At 36.2% G+C, this 18,990-nt stretch overlaps 3 protein-coding genes across 12 annotated transcripts in view; 1 reads left to right on the top strand and 2 right to left on the bottom strand.

Moving 5' to 3' along the window:
* LOC120336002 (general transcription factor II-I repeat domain-containing protein 2-like) overlaps nt 1-14,486 on the top strand; it is a 305,240-nt gene extending 290,754 nt beyond the window's left edge. For both annotated transcript variants that reach the window (XM_078116175.1, XM_078116174.1), the window contains one exon: nt 14,089-14,486. In XM_078116175.1, the coding sequence (XP_077972301.1) occupies nt 14,089-14,151 (63 nt within the window). In that variant the 3' untranslated portion in view covers nt 14,152-14,486. The remainder of the gene's footprint in view (nt 1-14,088) is intronic.
* LOC120331108 (uncharacterized) overlaps nt 1-18,990 on the bottom strand; it is a 447,434-nt gene that overhangs the window by 281,520 nt on the left and 146,924 nt on the right. The window lies entirely within an intron of this gene.
* The window catches only part of LOC120331502 (protein ABHD12B-like), a 117,973-nt gene that overhangs the window by 93,518 nt on the left and 5,465 nt on the right, over nt 1-18,990 (bottom strand). For 3 of the 9 annotated variants that reach the window (XR_013477833.1, XR_013477835.1, XR_013477834.1), the window contains 3 exons: nt 13,040-13,239; nt 12,581-12,760; nt 11,892-12,020 (listed from right to left, as the gene is read on the bottom strand). Coding sequence is in view for 2 of the 9 variants with exons in the window: in XM_078116184.1 (XP_077972310.1) it covers nt 10,958-11,005 (48 nt within the window). In the remaining 7 variants the exon portion in view is untranslated. Of the gene's footprint in view, nt 1-8,817; nt 11,006-11,885; nt 12,021-12,580; nt 13,240-18,990 lie in introns of those variants that run through there. The other 6 variants (XR_013477837.1, XM_078116185.1, XR_013477831.1 and 3 more) reach the window with 5 other exon arrangements.

Raw genomic sequence — 18,990 nt, 5'->3', positions numbered from 1 at the left:
GAGCTAAATTCCTAAATTTAAACAAACCTATCTACGATGCATTATGTACCAGCAATGTTACCTACGATTAACTGAATATGTAATATGTCTAATAAATTCACCTAAAAAAGCAAGTTCGATAGGTGCAAACTTTGTGTTATGGAATTGTATCGCAGCACAGTTTTGTATGACACCCTCTTTAAATGAAATTTCAATGATTAAGCGCAAACATTAAAATTACTAACTTTGAACTTTGTCATTATCTGCAAAATGTTCCACACAAATCTTTCCGCTATCGCGTTTGTAATCTTCTCTGATAAAAAAAAAACGTCTATGATGTTCAGAATTGCTCTTTACAGCTTGCCTGTTATTTCAGCTTTCCAAGTAAGCAAAACTTCTTAGATATAGAGATTATTTTGTTTCGTTACAGGCGCAAAAAGGCAGGTACTATACGTAAAAAAGACGCCGAGTAGCAAGAGCGAGCGGAAAACGGACGCGAAAGGCGACGAGAAATATGTGCATTGGAGCGTATCATGAAATACAATGTTTTGCCTGTAGTCTTATGGAGTGACGTCAGAGTTGCCTATCATGTTGTTTAATGTCATTGGTGCGATGTAGTGAAGAATACTTGGTTAATTTTATTTAATAATCAGAATTAGGTATTCCTGATAGTCAGACATTGCAGAATGAAAATTGATCAAACCATTTTGTCGATATTCAGCACAATGAATTGTAATATTGATGATGATTCATAATAATTATCTTTCTGCACATGTTCTTGCATGGTCTGAAATAGTTTTCTTATTCAATTCCCTCCTTTTTGTAATTAAGTTCAATGTTCAAACTAGCTTCCTATTTTAAACTTGGTAAGTTTGTTCTTCAATAATTGATTGTATATATGACTTCCATTTTCCCGCCCTTACCGCCCCTCGCGCCATCGAGTGTTACGAAAATGACGTGCGCAGTGTAAACACCTGTGACGTGCGACCATAGGCGTGCCGCATCCAGTGTAAACGCGCCGTAACCACTGAACTGGAAATATATGGAACGATCTTCTCTCTCGTTTTGCGTTGTCGCTGCGCGGGACAATTTGATCGCCGCCATCTTGGCACTTATGCTTCCAAACTTTCTTCCTGCTGGTAGGGTAGTTCGCTGGTTTTGGCTTGTTTTTCGTGTTTAAAAGCTGCTAGTTTCATAATTGGGTATTTACGTTCAAACTTCCCTAAGTATAGGTGGCTAGGTTAGTATTTGTCACTAGCTAGTTAGTATTTTTTTTTATATTTTAGGCTGACAGTACGATATAGTTACGGAATAGTTTAACTAAAGGTACGGTATGGCATTGCCAAAAAAATCTGAGGCGGAGAAAATGATTGGAAAAAGTAGCGGTATTGGTACTCAGTGCTCCGCATATGGTTGCAAAAAACGTTTTAAAAGGAAGGACTTTCGAAGTGATAGCGAGGGAGATGATGACGAGGAAAGTGTGCTGAAACGAAAATATCCAAGGACATTTCATAAGTAAGAAAAATAGCCCAGCAGTTTGTGTTAACAATATCAGTTTTCAGTTGTCTGCCAGTGTGTGTTTTAGCAATTTGTTCATAGCCTGCTAAACATTGTAAAAGATAAAGCTAGTTTTATTATCATGATATACAGATATATGTCAGAGTAAATGCATACAGGTATAGCTGTCTCGGTACAGTATTGAGGCTCGTCTTCTGTAACTATAAGGTCAGAAGTCAGTTTGTAGTAAAGTTGTAATTTAGTCAAAGTTGTTGGAAAAATTGTATAAGCATTTAAATCATTTGGGCTGAAGGCGACAGCAAGTTTATAACATACAAAGTGGTCAACAATTTAGCGCATAAAACTATTATTGACTAGAAAAGAGCGTTTTTGACTATACAGATAGACTATGTTAAATCCAAATTCTGGTTCTGGCCTGCTTCAATTCAAGTAGCCCAAATCCGAATAAATTGTGCACTTACTGCATGAAATGATTATCAGTTCTTTTTTGCTCATACATAATTAACAATATTTTTCTCAGATTTCCTTTGAATAAGGCACTTTGCGAGAAGTGGGTAACTGCTTTGCGGAGGGCGAATTGGATTCCAACTAGTTCTTCACGTTTATGCTCTGACCATTTTAAAGAGAGCGATATTAAGAGAACCGGGCAACGCACAAGAATTAAGGACAATGCTGTTCCGACCCGATTCAAAGCATTTCCAAAATATTTAAGAAAGGTATGCATAAGATAAACAACAAATTGAATCCTCAATAACTTTAAATGTTGTACCCAAAGCGACAAAAAATCCTGTCACATATTTTAATGGGTGTTTTTTTCATATATCAGGCAATTAAGATCACTATAGCATGCAGATACCTAGTATTTTAGCTTATGGTAATAGACTTGATCTGTTATGTATTTTAATTTTTAGTTTATCGGAATAACTATATAAAATCATCTGTTTATGTGATGTGTGAGATTTTTTTTTACGACAAATGCCTTCTAAATTTTCAAAATTCTCGTTTTTTGACACATGCTTCGGTTCAACGCATCTAAAGTGGGACATGCTCATGATCATCAAAATTTCTTGCAGGTCAACGAACAGCGAAAGTCACCGACAAAAAGAAAATTTCATTCATGTGTAAAGCAGAAGTGGTCAGTGCAGGAGAAATTTAACAATGTGCTCCATGACCACTCATATTCACAGGTCATTGCTTCACCTACAAAGTTAAAAAAATTAAATCTCAGCTTACAACATTTAAAAGCAGTAAGAAAACGACTCCGGCTTTGTCAAAAAAAAAACATATCGATTGCAAAAACATGTAAAATCTCTTGAAACGGTGCTAAAGTCCCTGAGAAAGAAAAACTTGGTGAGTGCTTCATGTGAAGAAAGTCTACAGCGATCTATACCTTCATCAATCTTCAATAGAATTTTAATGAATTTACAAACTGGAAAAGGCGTCAAATATCCCAAGGAGCTAAAAACTTTTGCCATGACTTTACAGTTCTATTCAAATAAAGCGTATCAATATGTGCGGAAAGTCTTAAATCTGGCTTTACCACATCCAAGCGTAATAAGAAAATGGTACCAGAAACTTCCAGCTGAGCCTGGTTTCACAAAAATTGCATTTGATGCGATCCGGCTGAAGGTGAGTGCTGCATCGCACCCATTGATTTGTGCTATGATGATTGATGAAATGGTAATTAGGAAACATGTTGCTTGGGATGGAGAAAGGTATCGGGGCTTTGTTGACCTGGGAAATGCTGAAAATCAGGATGATTCTGCCCCACTTGCCAAGGAAGCTCTTGTTTTGATGGCTGTTTGTGTGAATGGGTCCTGGAAAGTACCTTTGGGATATTTTCTCATTAATGGATTGACCGGAGAAGAAAGAGCAAACATCATAAAGATTGGGATTCAAAGATTGAGTGAAACTGGAGCCAAGGTGGTATCCTTAACTTGTGACGGGCCATCTTGTCATTTTTCAATGCTCTCTCATTTAGGAGTTGTTGCCTCGCATGTAAGCATGCAATCATATTTTACTCATCCTTCGTGCCCATCTGAGCGGATTTATGTTTTCATGGACGTTTGTCACATGCTTAAATTAGTCCGAAACACCCTTGCAGAGTGGGGTGTTTTGCGTGATGGCAATGGGAACAAAATTTTGTGGGAATATTTTGTGCAGTTGCAAAAACTCCAATCAACTGAAGGTCTTAGGCTTGCAAACAAGTTGAAGCAAAGACATATACACTGGTATCAACAAAAGATGAAAGTTGATATTGCTGCTCAAACCCTGAGCAGCAGTGTTGCAGATGCGATCGAATACTCTGATACGATGCTGAAATTCAAGCAGTTTAGTGGAAGTCAAGCAACTGTAAAATTTATCAGAATTTTTGACCAGCTTTTTGATGTGCTAAATTCCAGTAATCCCTTCGCTAAACGATTTAAGGAGCCACTAAGACCTTCAAAAGAGCATATTTGGGAACCATTCATAAATCAGGCATGTGCATACATTGCACAGTTGAAGGATTCTTCAGGAAGACCAATCTTGATGTCAAGAAGAAAAACTGGCTTTATTGGCTTTTTGTTATCTGTATCCAGTGCAAAAGGCGTGTTCAATGACTTGGTCACTTCAAAATATTTAAAATATCTTTTAATGTACAAATTAAGTCAAGATCATTTGGAACTCTTTTACTGTGCTGTAAGAGGTGCTGGGGGATTCAATAATAATCCAACTGTGCAACAATTTACTTCTGCCTATAAACGACTGCTTATGAGAAGTGGGGTAAAAGGCACAGGAGGGAACTGTGAGCCCCAGGATGCAACAAGCATTTTGAATGTTTTGGACAGCTTCAGTCTGACTAATCATAATATGAGTTTAAGCTCAGTATCTTTTATGAAGAAATATGACCTTGAACCACGGACTCCACTAACTTCTAACCATGACTATGCTGACATACCTAACACAATCAGGTTGTCAGAATACAAGCTTCAAATAATCAAATATATTGCAGGATTTGTTGCAAAGAGGCTGCGAGATACCATGTTTTGCATAAAATGCAAGGAGGCTCTCGTATCATCTACTGATCATACTTCAAGTTTAATATATTTTAAAAACCGTGGAGGATTAACAGTTCCGTCAGCAAGTGTTATAAAAGTTTGTAGAGAAACTGAAAAATGTTTTCAAAGAATATTAGCTACCTCTGGAGGTAGACTGTCCCAATCCACTGGGATCATCAATGCTATCGTTATTGCAGTGCAAGATGTTTTAATCGATAAGCCTATTTTTCCCGACCTTGTAAACCACTGGCGCGATACAGGGTTTGGTGATTGCCATATTAGTTTGATGGTGAAGGCCATTATTAAAGCATATTGTGGCATAAGGGCCAAACATATGGCACGAGAGTTTAATGACCAAGCTTCTGCAGTTAATATAAGAAAAAAATTGTCAAAGTTAATTATATATTTGAGCACCAGTGAGGAAAATTTTTCGTCATTTTCTCAACAGGTCATGCTTTGGCAATGAATAATTTTAAAATAAAGTTATTAAACAAGGTCAATCATTGTCTATTTATATCACATTTTTCATCCTGGCATGGCCAAAATTATGTAATGTGGGTGATAATTTGGAATGCTATCAACGGATACCTGAAATAAATTTTAAGTTTAAAATTTGTTTTAAGAAGTATTTCCAGTCTTTTCTGAACAAGTACTGGTTCATACCTTTCATCTCGTACGTTTTCATTTGTGCGATATAAAATGAAACGCTTTATTTGCCACTACTGTTTTCAATTTTGTCCTATTTGTGTCATTACTCTTGTTTCACGATTATTAGTTACAATAAATTAACATGCTTTATTATAGGTATAATGTAAAATGTGAACCGCCAACCTTATTCATGTGGGGGAGATGTTTACTTAGTGTGTGTTATTATTTGTTTGGTTTGTTGGCTAATGACTGGATGTTAAATAAACTTCGCTATCTATCCAAGTTTTCTGATTCTTATTATATTTTTATGTCCTGTTCACACGGGCGGCTATTCAAACGGTCGCTTAATCAAGACCGGGCGGTTAAACGAGCATATACGGTATGTTATGAAAAGTATTTTTGAACATTGGAAATCGAATATATTCTAAATTGGAAACAACTTCATTTGGAAAATTACAATAATCAATGTCTTAGCTCCGATAACATTTTAATTAGCAAAAAATGGTATTAAGGCGCACAAAATATGAAGCCGGGCTAGGTAAACTATGGCCAAATACAAGAAAATGGGTTGGCGATTCCGGTAAGCCACTTGGAGCAATGTAGCCTACTGTGTGATTGGTTAGGCAATATTATTCATCCACGATTAATGCAAAATGAAAAATTAGCACGGTATGGCGAGCTTGGATGTATTAGCGTTTCATACCTAATAAGAAACGAATCAAGATCAAGCGAATATACAAAAAAAATCGACGCAAATAATTGGTATCTGTCAAATCCCATATGAAATACATTACGCGCTACGCAAAATTTGGAAGTCTAACGTCAAAACGAGAGAGGCTTCAAATGGTCCCGCGAAAACGAGAGAGAAGCACACTCTATATTTATATAACTCTGTGGCCGTAACGCTTAGCACGATGCGCCACAACGACGAGCCGTTGTTATTCGTCTTAGTAAGTGGAACTGGACCCGCCTTGACTGACATCGAATGTCGCAAGCACAGAGTTCAGTGGTCGCAAGCGCCTGAAGTACCGGTACCTCTGAAGAGTCTGCAATTTATCAGTTCTACATTTTGCGAACGAAAGTAATCTTATATAAACGTCACTTGGCTCTGACAGTGCGGTGAGAGTAGAGCGATCGGCAACTTTCAGGAATGATGCGTCGGACCACATTGCAGAGTGTGGTTTGTTACAGTCAACGGGCCGTATGTTGCCCACCCCTGTGCTAGGCGTATGGTTCAGGTAACTCGCTTGTGTTTCACTGTTTGCGGACAGCACTTCGTTGATGTGGATTACTGCAGCACGGATCGGAAATGAACTGTACCAGAGAGTGTCAGGAAAATGCAAGATTGAACAATTCAGAGAAAGACGAAACGAACGTGTCGACTACCAGTGCCGATAGTTTGATTAATTTTTTTAAATCTGTTGAACTTATATTTGGCCACTTCACGAATGGTATTAATCAGCACTTCACCATATCTCAGGATGTCCTGTTCACTTTATAACAAAGTTAAGGACTAAATAGTTTTCATTATGAATAGTATAGTATGCTGGGCATTGCTGACAGGGGATGGAAATTTTAAAGACAACACAAATTTTCCAATTGCAAGTGTGCTTTCAGTTTTAACATGGTTGTTCGTATTGTGTTACTTTTGATAAATATGCCTTGAATTGTTCATCTTATTTCAATGGCAAAATTATCCATGTTGTATTTTTTATGAGCTTGCAACCTTACTCTGTGGATATTATTTTGGAAATATCTATTTTTTCCTCTTCTGCTGCCAATAAGTGGTTATGTACCACCTAGAACACCAGCATAATTTGAATTTTCTACTGTAACATCAATGTTTCACTTTTGCTCATGGTAATTAATTGTGTGAGTGTGTAATTGAGATTGATTTTACTGTTTTAATAAATGATTTTACACCTCCATATTGCCTGCCAATATTGACAGTGTTTGGATATTGTTTTGGTAAATAGTTCCAATGTATATAGCATTTTGTGTTTTTTCCTGTGTTACTAGTCACTATTTTCTTCTAACATTGGCACGCATTGTTAGGTATTCGTATTCACAGCTATTGTCACTCTATTTTTATTCCCACTATTCAAAACTTCATGCTGCTTTTCAACCATGTATTTATTTATCTGTCTTGCACATTTGATAGGTTTTTGGTGATTTTTTGCATAGGAATCTCAGACCCAAAATTTACAGAATTCGAGATCAGCTTTATTTATATATATTTACTGCAAGGCTAATCCTGGCGATTTCTCAGCTACCATAATCATATACGAACATTTGAAACATCTATCAGAGACGGAGGAGGTCGTTGGGATTCTATTACATTCAATTTTATCTACCTGAATTTTGCTGTCTTATTTCAAGCACAACACTTATTTTACTCCATGTAAATTATCCACTGATTCAAGCAGTTATTTGGCCTTTATTATTTTAAATTGAGTTATAAGCACTGCATGATTTTGAATCGTGTCCATATTTTTTGTATAATCGTATTATTTCTATTTCATTTTTTGGTGGGTGGGCACGTACTTGTACGTTTTTTAACTTTATTTTAAGTTATGCTTGCCTTACAGGTATCTCTGTATTTGTTGTCTGTTTACTTTTTTGTATTGTTCCGTTTTAGTCAGAGAGCCGAAATAAAATGATTGATTGATGACAATGCACATTCGCAGTTGTGCTTGTCTGTTATTTTATTCGCGTGATTGTCGTCAGCTTCATTGTTTAGCAGAGAGAATAGAAGATGGGAACTATGGTGTGACTCAGCAACCGACCACCTTCGGGTGCCAATTTGTGTAGCAGAAAGATTCCTACTGTCGGGGCAATGATAAGGGATTCTGCGAGGTGTCGGCGACATTTGACAATGCGGCATTTTTTTAATAAGAACCAGGACTTTTTTTCCGACATACCAATGTGCACACAGTGGACATGTATCCAGACGAGAAGCTGTGGTACGCTATATGATTGAGCCGCCTTTTCTCCCTTGCGACAAGTGTAAACATCTCATCCTTTTGTTAATGGGTAATTAGTAGCTTAAATATATGTGACAAGAGCACGGGATAATCATGCTAGCAATGACATAGACGAATAGTTTAGTATAGCCATCCCCACGTGTGTTATAGGCAAAACAGCACCCAACTCGCTATTTAGACTGAGCTAAATCTATACTTTATGATCATAAAGTTAGCGCATCTCCTAATAAAATCAGGTATGGCTTAACAAACATCAATAATGCAATTTTTGAATGACTGCGTCCCAATATCTAACGAAACTGGGAGTGTAGATATAGCGGGAATCTATATCTACCGCAAAGAATCCGTATTTTCAATACGGATTTATAGCCGAAACTCACAGCAATGAAATTTGTCCAGTTTGCCATACTAAGCTCTCAAAAAAAGCCTTCAAAACTTCTTCGGACTATGAGATTGTCTTATAAGACTTATATAGAGCACTTGATTGAAATTTCAAATGATAATGAGTTGAAAAGTGTCCTTGCGATACTCTTTTTCTTAATGTGCTGTCGGATTTTCAATATTGACAACTAAAGCAGGACGCCCTCCTTAAATTGTCAATGACAAGTACTTCGACTTCGATTACCACCAATAATGAAATGGGTCTGTTTCACAGTATAAATTCTTCAAGGCAATTGTTAATTCATATAATTCAAATTTGGTTATGCAGAGTAACTGAGATGAACATTGATTTAATAAGTATTCTCCATTATATTTTTTCAGAAGTTAACTATTTTTTTTCTGTGAGTTATGTTCGTCATAAAATAATGCATGCTGAAGAAGATATTTACAAGTGAAATATTCTAAATTATTTCTAAAATTAAAAATTTATTAAATCGAATACAACGAATCACGAATGTATTCGATGCATTTCGGGCATCCCTGAAACCTAGCTCCGAAGTTAGTCTTTAACATCAAAAACACCCTTGAGTTTTTTTTTTGGTGGATAAGATCAGTAGCTCGGAAAATAATACTGCAATGTAATGCAAAGTTTATTTGTCTCAGTGGATTAAATGAGATAGAATTGTTATAAAAAAATTGAAATCAAATCAACAATTATGATAAAATAATTGCATATTTAAACATATACAGTGCTTTTATAGCAAGGTGCTGATAAAAGAGTTACAAATGGCCTCTGTCGCACAAAGAGCATATGTTAAACCAAAAGTTCTCAAACTTTTGACGTTATGGGGTGAAGAGTTTGAATAATTCACGTAGCCCAAAAAATTTGACCCAATATTAAAAAAAGAATATCAAAATGTGGCAACAAGGCAGTAATTGAAATATGACAATACCTATTTTCTGACAGTACTGCTATATCTTGTTTCAAGTTACACATGAACCGCTACATATTTGTGTTAGGGACTCTTTTATCAGTGCTCTTTCTGCTTTTAGTTGAGAGTTTGAAACTTGCAACTCTGCTATCACTACTCTTTCCACTTTGGTTGAGTAATTCGACTCTATTTCGAGCATATTTGTAACTTGTTAATTCTGACCATTGGCACCATTCTTGAGTAATAAATACACAGTAAAGAATGAGAATATAAACTACAATCAAATAATAAAGATTTAATTATAGAAATAAAGCCTAAAAAATTTCTGAAAACACAGCTTGAAGTTTGGGAAGTGACTAACAGTTGAGGTTGCGTGAAACTAACTACCTTTCCTTGCTCTCTATGCCTTTGCGCAGGTGGATCCGTATGAGTATTACGCAAGGATGCTGTAGCAAGAGTGTAAATGGCTATTCTATTTAATTCAAAAGTCTTGCTGCACACGAACACAAATATATTTCTGTAACGTTTCGTCTGACCGAGGTCAGACTTCTTCAGACAAGCATTTTACAACTATAACAAGAAACGCAATTGCATGCACATAAATATTGGTTTCAAATGTTGGGTCTGTTTGCGATAGAGAGATATAAATAAAATTGGGACAGTTCCAGAACAATGGGGAAGCTAAGTTTGATTTAAAATCAATAGATACCCCACAGTGTAGTGAGTGAATGAACATGAACGGTTATAATGCTGGGCGTTAATAACAGTAGTTGTCCTTTGTAACTTCACAGGAAAATAGGGTACTCCCGGAGTATGTGTACCAGGAAAGGGTTAGGCCATAATTTTATTCCAATTTTCCTTATTTTAGTTCTATTACGAATTCGAGAACTAGACAAGTGAATCCCATAGCATTTGTACCTGAAATTATGGCCTGACCCTAACCTGGTACACATAATAATAGACTATGATTAATTAAGTTACTTTGACCAATATGAAATGATATTCTGAGTCAGGGGTGGGCAATTATTTTTCTCAGTGGGCCAGTCACAAATAATAGATTTGGTCACTGGAGACTCAAAACATTTCATTTGCAAATAACAAGCATAACAGCTAATGTACAACAAACAGCCAGTGTACCAGGTGGCACAATTATATTCAGGTGCAAATAATACGTGATCTATATTTTAGGCGATGATTCGTTATTTTCATCGAAATATCCAACGCAAATTTATAGCCATGAAAACCATAGTCATAATTGATATAGGCACAAGAGGGCCGGATGAAACACTTCGGTTAGCCGTAACTGGCCCGTGGGCCGCAGTTCAAATATATTTTTACATCTTTGTTCCTGATCACCTTTGACCTTTGCTACTTCAACCATGAAATCATGCACTAACTGCCTTATCCCAGGATGCTTAGCAGTGTAGTGCTTCACTGCATTCGAATGAAGCGAATGTAAGAAGATTTTGTCGTGAGGTCAGAGGTCGTCTTCTTGTACAAAGTCTCGCCTAGATGAATGTCTATTCTGTAAAGAATAAAAAATTTCGGTTTGAGAATTGAATTTCATATTTAAAAAGAAATCGAATTCGATCAGAAAACGAAGCTAATAAAGCCTTCCAACTAGATTTTGCATTCAAGTTGCATCAACACCATGCAAATATTGCTTTTACAGGACACTCCAGCAGTGTGTGTACCAAAATGGAGGTAACTAATTTTGTTCGCCTACTTTACATCAAGTTGTGTAAAGGGACTCAAACGTATAGGCAGGGGGTTATATTCACTTGGCTAACACAAACAGTTCCTGAAATCGTAATAGAACTAAAATAAGAAAAATTGGTATAAAATTATGGCCCAACCTGGTACACACAAAACGAGAATATCATTTTACAGACCCTGGCTTGCTTTAAGCATGGGAAATTCTAAAGAGATATCAATAGAAAGCGGAGAATGGGATTTACATATTTATCTCGGGGGAAAAAAGCCGCTAAGACAGCTTATTAATCATATGATGAACCACGATTACCAGTCAATGTCGGGTATGAGTATAGTTAGCCAGTTATTTGTTTCCAGATGCTTAGACATGCTGCTAATCGGTTATTCATTTGTTTTTTATCAATCTGTCAAATATGGTATTTGTTATGTTGAGGAGTTGAAACTTATATTAATTACCATACTGTTATACCGTACCGGTAAATGTTAGATGGTGGATTTCACATACATGAACTTGATGACGAAAGATACATGGATCACCTTACGACAGCAAACAGTTCCGCAGACCATCTTCTCAAAAATAACATGTTTTGAACCTGTGAACTCTTAAAGGGCGCCACGTAAGCGTGTTACTTACTCTTAGGACAATACACCAACTGACAAGCCATAATTTTCAAATATTCTTGCCTACAAACCTCTGATCATCTTTAGCATGTAAAATCATAACAGGAGCCTTTATTGTCGGCAGATACTTCTCAGTCCTGAGCTCAACGTCATATTGTTTGATATTCTTGTGAAGACCTCATGAAAGGATAGAGCCGATAGAAATACTGAAAAAGAGATGTAATAAATACGATTTTTTAAATGTAATGCAATTCCAGAGTCTTGGCGCACTACCACAATGGCATAGTACATAGGTTCCCAATGAGTGATCAGCGACTAGTTGCTAAGTGCGCAGTAAAAATTAACAAAATTCTGTTAAGTAGCAAGTGCCGAACTGGAAAGATTTTAGCCTTTCTAATATATAGTATATCCTTACATATCGTTAGATATCAGTTGATACTGATGCCGGGCTTTGTACAGTAAGAAAAAGCGTTGATAAGCATCGTATAATACTATATCACATCATAGAAATTAAGGTACTCCCCAAGTATGTGAACCAAGATGGTGGACACCGGAACGTAGTATGTATACATGGTTAGGGTTATGCCATAATTTTATTCCAATTTTCCTTTCAGTTTCGGAGTTAGACTAGACTAGCCAAGTGATACCCGTAATATATGTATCTGAATTTATTGCCTAATTCTAACCTGGTACACATAATACGTTCAGATGTCCGCCTTCTTGGTTCACATACTACGGGAGTACCTAAATGAAACAAAAATCTCACCTTAGGCAATGGAAAGCAGTACGCGGCATCGTATGTATTCGTGAACGGAGCTTCAAGTATCAGACATTCGGGGAGTCGAGTGCCATCTTTCTGGTCGTACATAAGCGATAGCGCCCTCATGCTGATGTACGTGCCGAGTGAATGCCCCCAGAGCACGATTGTCACATCTTCTTTCTGGAGCTGGAAAATTAAATAGAGCGTCAGAAATTTGATAATTAGATTTCTTCAGAAGAAAACAATGCTGGGAGTTTACCTAAACTCCAGGAATGCAAGTTCAATTTAGCTCTATTTGTCTCATTAACATAATAAAGGTTAATAATAAAAAAATTAAATCTTTAATCAGTTTTGTTCCTGATAACCTTTGATCTTTGCTCATCGACCAAAGCAATTATATTCATTGCCTAATTAAACAGCAAGAAAAGAAAAATTAAATATCGATCAATTCAAATCTATTTTTACTTCCTTGTTCCTGATCACCTTTGACCTTTGCTACCTCAGCCATGAAATCATGCACTAACTGCCTTATCTCAGGGTGCTTAGCAGTGTAGTGTTTCACTCCGTAATCCTTGTGCATTCGAATGAAACGAATGTGAGGAGATTTTGTCATGGGGTCAGAGGTCGTCTTTTTGTACAGAGTCTCACCGAGATGAATGTCGATTCTGTAAGGAATGAAATACTTTGGTTTGAGAATTGGATTTTTCTATTTCAAAAGAAAGCGAATCCGAATCGATTAGGAAGCGAAGCTAATAGGGCCTACCAACTAAACTTTGCATTAATATTGCATCAACATCATGCAAGTATTGCTTTTACAGGGCGCTTCAGAAATGTGTCGAAGGGCGACCAATTTTCTTGTAATCAAAGCCAGAGTCATTGGAAATCGTTTGACTTGATTTGAGAGACGTGTAACGAAGTTGACCTTACTAGCTAAGACATGAATAAGTGTGTCTTTGGGAAGCGCTCCAGAAGTATGTGTACCAAAATGGAGGTAACTAATTTTGTTCATCTACTTAACATCAAGTTGTGTAAAGGGACTGAAACCTATGGGCAGAGGATATATTTACTTGGCTGACACAAACAGTCCCCGAACACGTAATAGAACTAACGTAAGAAAATCAGAATGAAATTGTGCCCTAACCTGGTATACATACTACGGGAGTACCCTTTTACAGAACCTGGCTTGCTTCAAGCATGGAAAATTCTGATGAGATATCAATAGAGAGTGGAGGGTAGGATTTACATATTTATCCCGGGGGAGGGAAAAGCCGCTAGGACAGCTTAATCATATAGCGAACCGCGGCCTCTCGTCCGATTACCAGTCCTTGTCGGTTATGGGATTGTTTAGCCAGTTATTTGTTTTCCAATGCATGGACTGACATTTTATTATACTTTTGGGGACAAGAAAATTGGGGCGGCCGCTCCTCCCCCTTCCCGACTTTCGATTTTTTTTTAAAGTTGTGCAATCATTAGGCAACTTGCTGCAATATATCTGCTCAAGAATAGGTTGACAGCAGTGTTCACTATTAGCGCACTTTTTTGCGAAAATTGCGAAGCACTTTCGCAACTTTTTTTAGGGACTGCGAAATAGCACTTTTTTCCGATTTTGAAGAGAAATAGCACTTTTTTTCGATTTTGAATGGAATAAAAATTCAAAGTTGACAAATGTTTTTGTGTGCGTATTAAGTTGACAAATAAGTAACATACTAGTACTTTTGTAACTCAATTCTGCATATCATAACGATATTTACCGGAATTCTAACCTATGTGGTGAAGACATGGAAGATAAAGCTTTTGCAATAATGGCAAAATTCTTGTTTATAATATGATTATTATACAAGCACACCGATTCCGCTTCGACCGCGAAAACGCTCGGCGGCGTCTTTGAAACCAGATTTCCGAATGCAAGGCAGTGCGTTTCTCTAAACGAGAGTGGTCATGTGACTGTCAATGACATCGATGAATTGTGACAAAAGTACACGATTTTCAAGTACTGGTTTGACAGGTCTGTGTTCTCTTCTTAGTGAATTTACTGGAGCCATTCAGAAATTTCTGATACTCGACACGACATTGTTTAGTAATGGAATGTAAACTTGGGCCATTGTTTGTTAAATTAGAAGAAACTTTTAGCAGCATCTCACAGATTTGCAAAATCGCCAAATTGACAAAATACATATGTCGTATTAACATTTAACAGCCATTTTATTGTAACCACGAATGTTAAAAGCAAATGGCGTTTCGCGGAATTTTGCGATATTCAGTATTAGCTAGTCTAGTCATTCACGATAAATCAAACTCAGACCAGGGTCAAAAATCAATCTAAACTATTTCCTCATTAATATGCGAGTAGGGGTGGGAAAAATCGAATCTTTTTTCGAATTGAATATTTTTAACAAATAAGGAATATTTTTTATGCACAGCAGGAGTCTAAAACGTCGGTCGAAAAATTAGCAAGAAAGTCTTTTCTACTGGTTAATTTCGTTATAATAGCTAATTGTTTTTGTCACCGCAATCGTTTTGGCGACTATATCCTGGGTTTGGCAATCCAGGCTTACGCGTGCGTTCACATCGGCAACAGCTGTTAAGGGCATCAACGACAAATTTCAAAACCAAAATAAACATTTGCGTTTACTTGATATTACCTATCAACGTTTGTAAATTTACTGTCCCAATTTTAAGCGAATGGTATTATTATTATCGATGCCGGAATGCAAATATTTAATACGATAATTAACTTTTATAATTTTTTTATGGTGTCTGTATTAATTTACAGATAAATCTCGCAAATCTGAGATTGTGCCAATCCTGAATGTTGATTTGAAATTGTGATTAAATAATTCGGCAATAAAGGCATTTCTGCGTGGCCATAAGACGAGATGACTTTAATAAACAGCACTTCTTTAAGGATATTTTACATATGCGACTAATGCTAAAAACATTGGGCTCGAGTGCTCTGGTGCCTAATCAGGCGCTAATTGCAACTAATTCAACTCAAGTTTCAACGACTTTTTTCATCTTCACGATATGTTATCTTTTTTTTATTCGGTACTGATAATGATAAATAAAAAATGTGTAATTGTTGATTGCAATTCCGGAAAAAGAACGAATTTAACCGCGGTTAACCGCGCATTGGCAAAGCAAACACAATTTATTAACATTACTTTACAATGAGTTACGGGTAAGAATTAACCAGACGGCTATCGCTAACATGTAGAAACAATAAATTTGAAACGATTTTGTAAAAAGCGTGTCAACATCGTTTTTGTAAATTTAGAAACGTCGATAAGTAAGACAAGTAAATAATGTATTTTATGGAACTTTCATGAGATATTGGTGAGAAATATTATTTTGACCATGTCGAAATGCCATTATTGCCGATTTATTCACGTGTTTAGTTACTATCAGTGTTTTAACCCAAAGCTGAGTTACGTAAATACTTAACACTGAGTACTCAAGAGATAACCAATTTGCGGAGTTTTTCAATTATTATTTAATACGAAAGTAACACAGACACGATCTAAAATTAAAAGCATAGAAATGTCAACTATCTGCTTCACAAATATCACATCCCGGGGTCAGTAATAATATTATTGTTCGCTTGAACTCGGGACGGTAATTTACGAACTGATACAAATCCTACACAGAAGATAAAAATCAGAACAAAATCAATTTTCGTTGTGAATGCGCTCATTAATAGTTGTCTTTAAAATCTTCGCCGATGTGAATTCACAATTCTATCCGAAATATAAAAACCAAACTACGATGTCCGCCGTTACGTGAGAATTAATATTTGCTAGTGAATAAAAACATGCTTTAATATAGTTTAACAACACGATCGCGGCGACAAAAAATTTACTGCAGCCTTCGATTATGACAAAATTATGAAATAATCATTGAATGGCAATAAAAATTTAACTTCATTAACAATAATTCTCAAGTAATAGTTTCACATTTTCATGATTTTGATCGTCGCTACATGCGAGCGTGTTTTTGTACATATAAACCATGATGACACTACTGACATCTGCGAGTTATAGATCTCTCCAAATTTAATTTTCGCGATTTTTAATGTTTCATTTCTAGATGCGGATGCCCGCTGACTACGGATGAATGGTCGATGTTTAAAAATAGGACTTCGGACCGTTGGGCAAAGAAAGGCGGGCTACACGTAACTGCGAAATTTCGCCGTGAACGACCTTACATTTTAGTTATAAACGCATTACGTCGTCGCGAATTGCAGTTTTGGTGTAATGTTTTACCTTCCCCCTAATCTCCCGTTGAAAAATCCTGGCTGCGCCCCTGCCTGGTGATAATTCTAGCTAAAATGTTACAATTTTATTTACGGAATTTGCAAGTTCACCATTTTGATAATCACGCCCTAATTATTGGTGCAAAAATACTCAAAATATCACGAATTTAATCATTTCCGATGTTACTAGGCGCAATTCATGACGGCGACAGTGTGCGTTGTTACATCGAAATTCACGATTGATTTTACGTTATACTCTTGTTCACGATTTCAACACTCCACCCGCCATGCATGGCTGAGTGGGAGGTTCACATTTTCGAAACATTACTTGGCCAAGGATGGGAGGGATCACTAACGAGCTAATTGAAAGCACATTAAAGGGATTAATTATGACTAGTCATTTTTTTCTGGTTATGGCCTGTACATGTTATACCATGTGTGGGCTCTCGGAACGTCAATTTAACTTTTAATTTTCGACAATCAATTGTATGTGCAATTGTATGTATCAATTGTATGTCAATTGTTCCTACATGAAACGGCTAATTCATGCTGCCAATATACGGAGTTTGAAATCTGGGATATTTATTTCGAATAGTCTATTTATTTTGACTCTTCTAAAATTAGGAAGCTTTGTTGGTACCTTTTTTGGCGCAAAGTATGAAATTGAAACGATACGAATATTTTGCCCAGTCCTCTAGGCGAGGTTATGATATTAACGCAGAGAATATTTGTAAGCATATCACTGGATGGAAATATTTTGCACCAAGACTGTTTGCAGAAGTTGATTTATCGAATACACGGAAAGTATTTATTTATCATCTCACTTGCGAACATCGGGGTTTGGGCGGAATTATACGATTATGTTGTTGTTCTTAAATAATAACTTTTTCGATGAATGTTTATTTTACTTTTGTGTATTAATTATGATATGTTGAGTTTTCGTTTATTTCAAATTCGAAATTGTCCGGAATACTCAAACAGGTGTAATAAGTGTAATATTGATAGTATAGTGTAATCGAGTAACCAACTTAGAAGTCTTTAGAGATGTCTAATGAACTTGATGTGTTACGGGTGTCGTAACCCCCGGTTTTTTTCTTATTAAATTTGATTATTCTACCTTCCGCTTATAAAACAACATCGTTATACGGTCATCTAAGGTAACTCTCGCGACCAAATCTTTTTGTTCTGTATGGCATCACCTTAGCGCCATTTATTACCGACTGAATTTTAATTGTGATTTATGATAAGTTATTTTCTGTTAGTTGGCGCTGATAATGTGGCTAATTTTATAAACATTTTTAATATGTTTAATTTTAAAATTTAAAATTTTTTTTAAATATGTTCCTTACGTCTCTGCTATAATTGACAAGCGATAGCACAAGATTCAGCAGCAAATGATAAGCAAAGCTATTTTATAATCATGGGTTGCTTAATAAAGATTTGCTAATTATGGCAGGATATAAAGAACATGGCCTGAAATATATAATTAACAGAACGATGTTTATTTTTCAGTCGACGAAAACCCTTAATAATAACGATTGCCGAAATCGCGAAAAAAATGAATACGGATTTTCGATTGTGATCAGATGACTGAGAGGGCACATGTTTTTTTCTCTGTTCAAAGCAGATATAAAACGAATACCATGTTGCCGAAAAGCGGTTACGTGTTATCTTTCTTTAGCCAATCAAAATAGTGGTAATGGTATATACAAGAGGTTTCTAAACTTTACAAACTCGGAACGCAATTAATATTAAAATTACAAGTAATGGTGCATGGAAAAACGAATTTGATTTTATTGAAATTGAAACGCACACACATAAGAGTTTTACATTTCATGCACAACTAACCGATGCTACATGTGAGATTTGTGCACATGAACGATTATATATCGCGATTATTTATGTGAGAATGCGTATTTCTCTTCCAACTTTAATTTCCAGGATTTCGGCGTTCACGTGGTCGACTAAAAAAGATTTATCAAATGGATTGGTATTTCGCGTCACACTCAAAATTATTTGGGAACCACTATCATGTCATTCGTTTATTTTTTACATTCATGTTTTTTTCAAGAATCACCCTGTTGTATTTCCTGTACCTTCGCAAAGGAAAACTCTTTGGTGTCATCATTACTATTAGTGTAATTGAAAGTGGCGTTGAGATGCGAAT

Source organism: Styela clava, chromosome 9 (genome assembly GCF_964204865.1).
Source record: "Styela clava chromosome 9, kaStyClav1.hap1.2, whole genome shotgun sequence".
In the NCBI taxonomy this organism is placed as follows: Eukaryota; Metazoa; Chordata; class Ascidiacea; order Stolidobranchia; family Styelidae; genus Styela; species Styela clava.
Note: the sequence above shows the minus strand (reverse complement) of the source record. Positions and strands in the feature narration are given on the sequence as shown.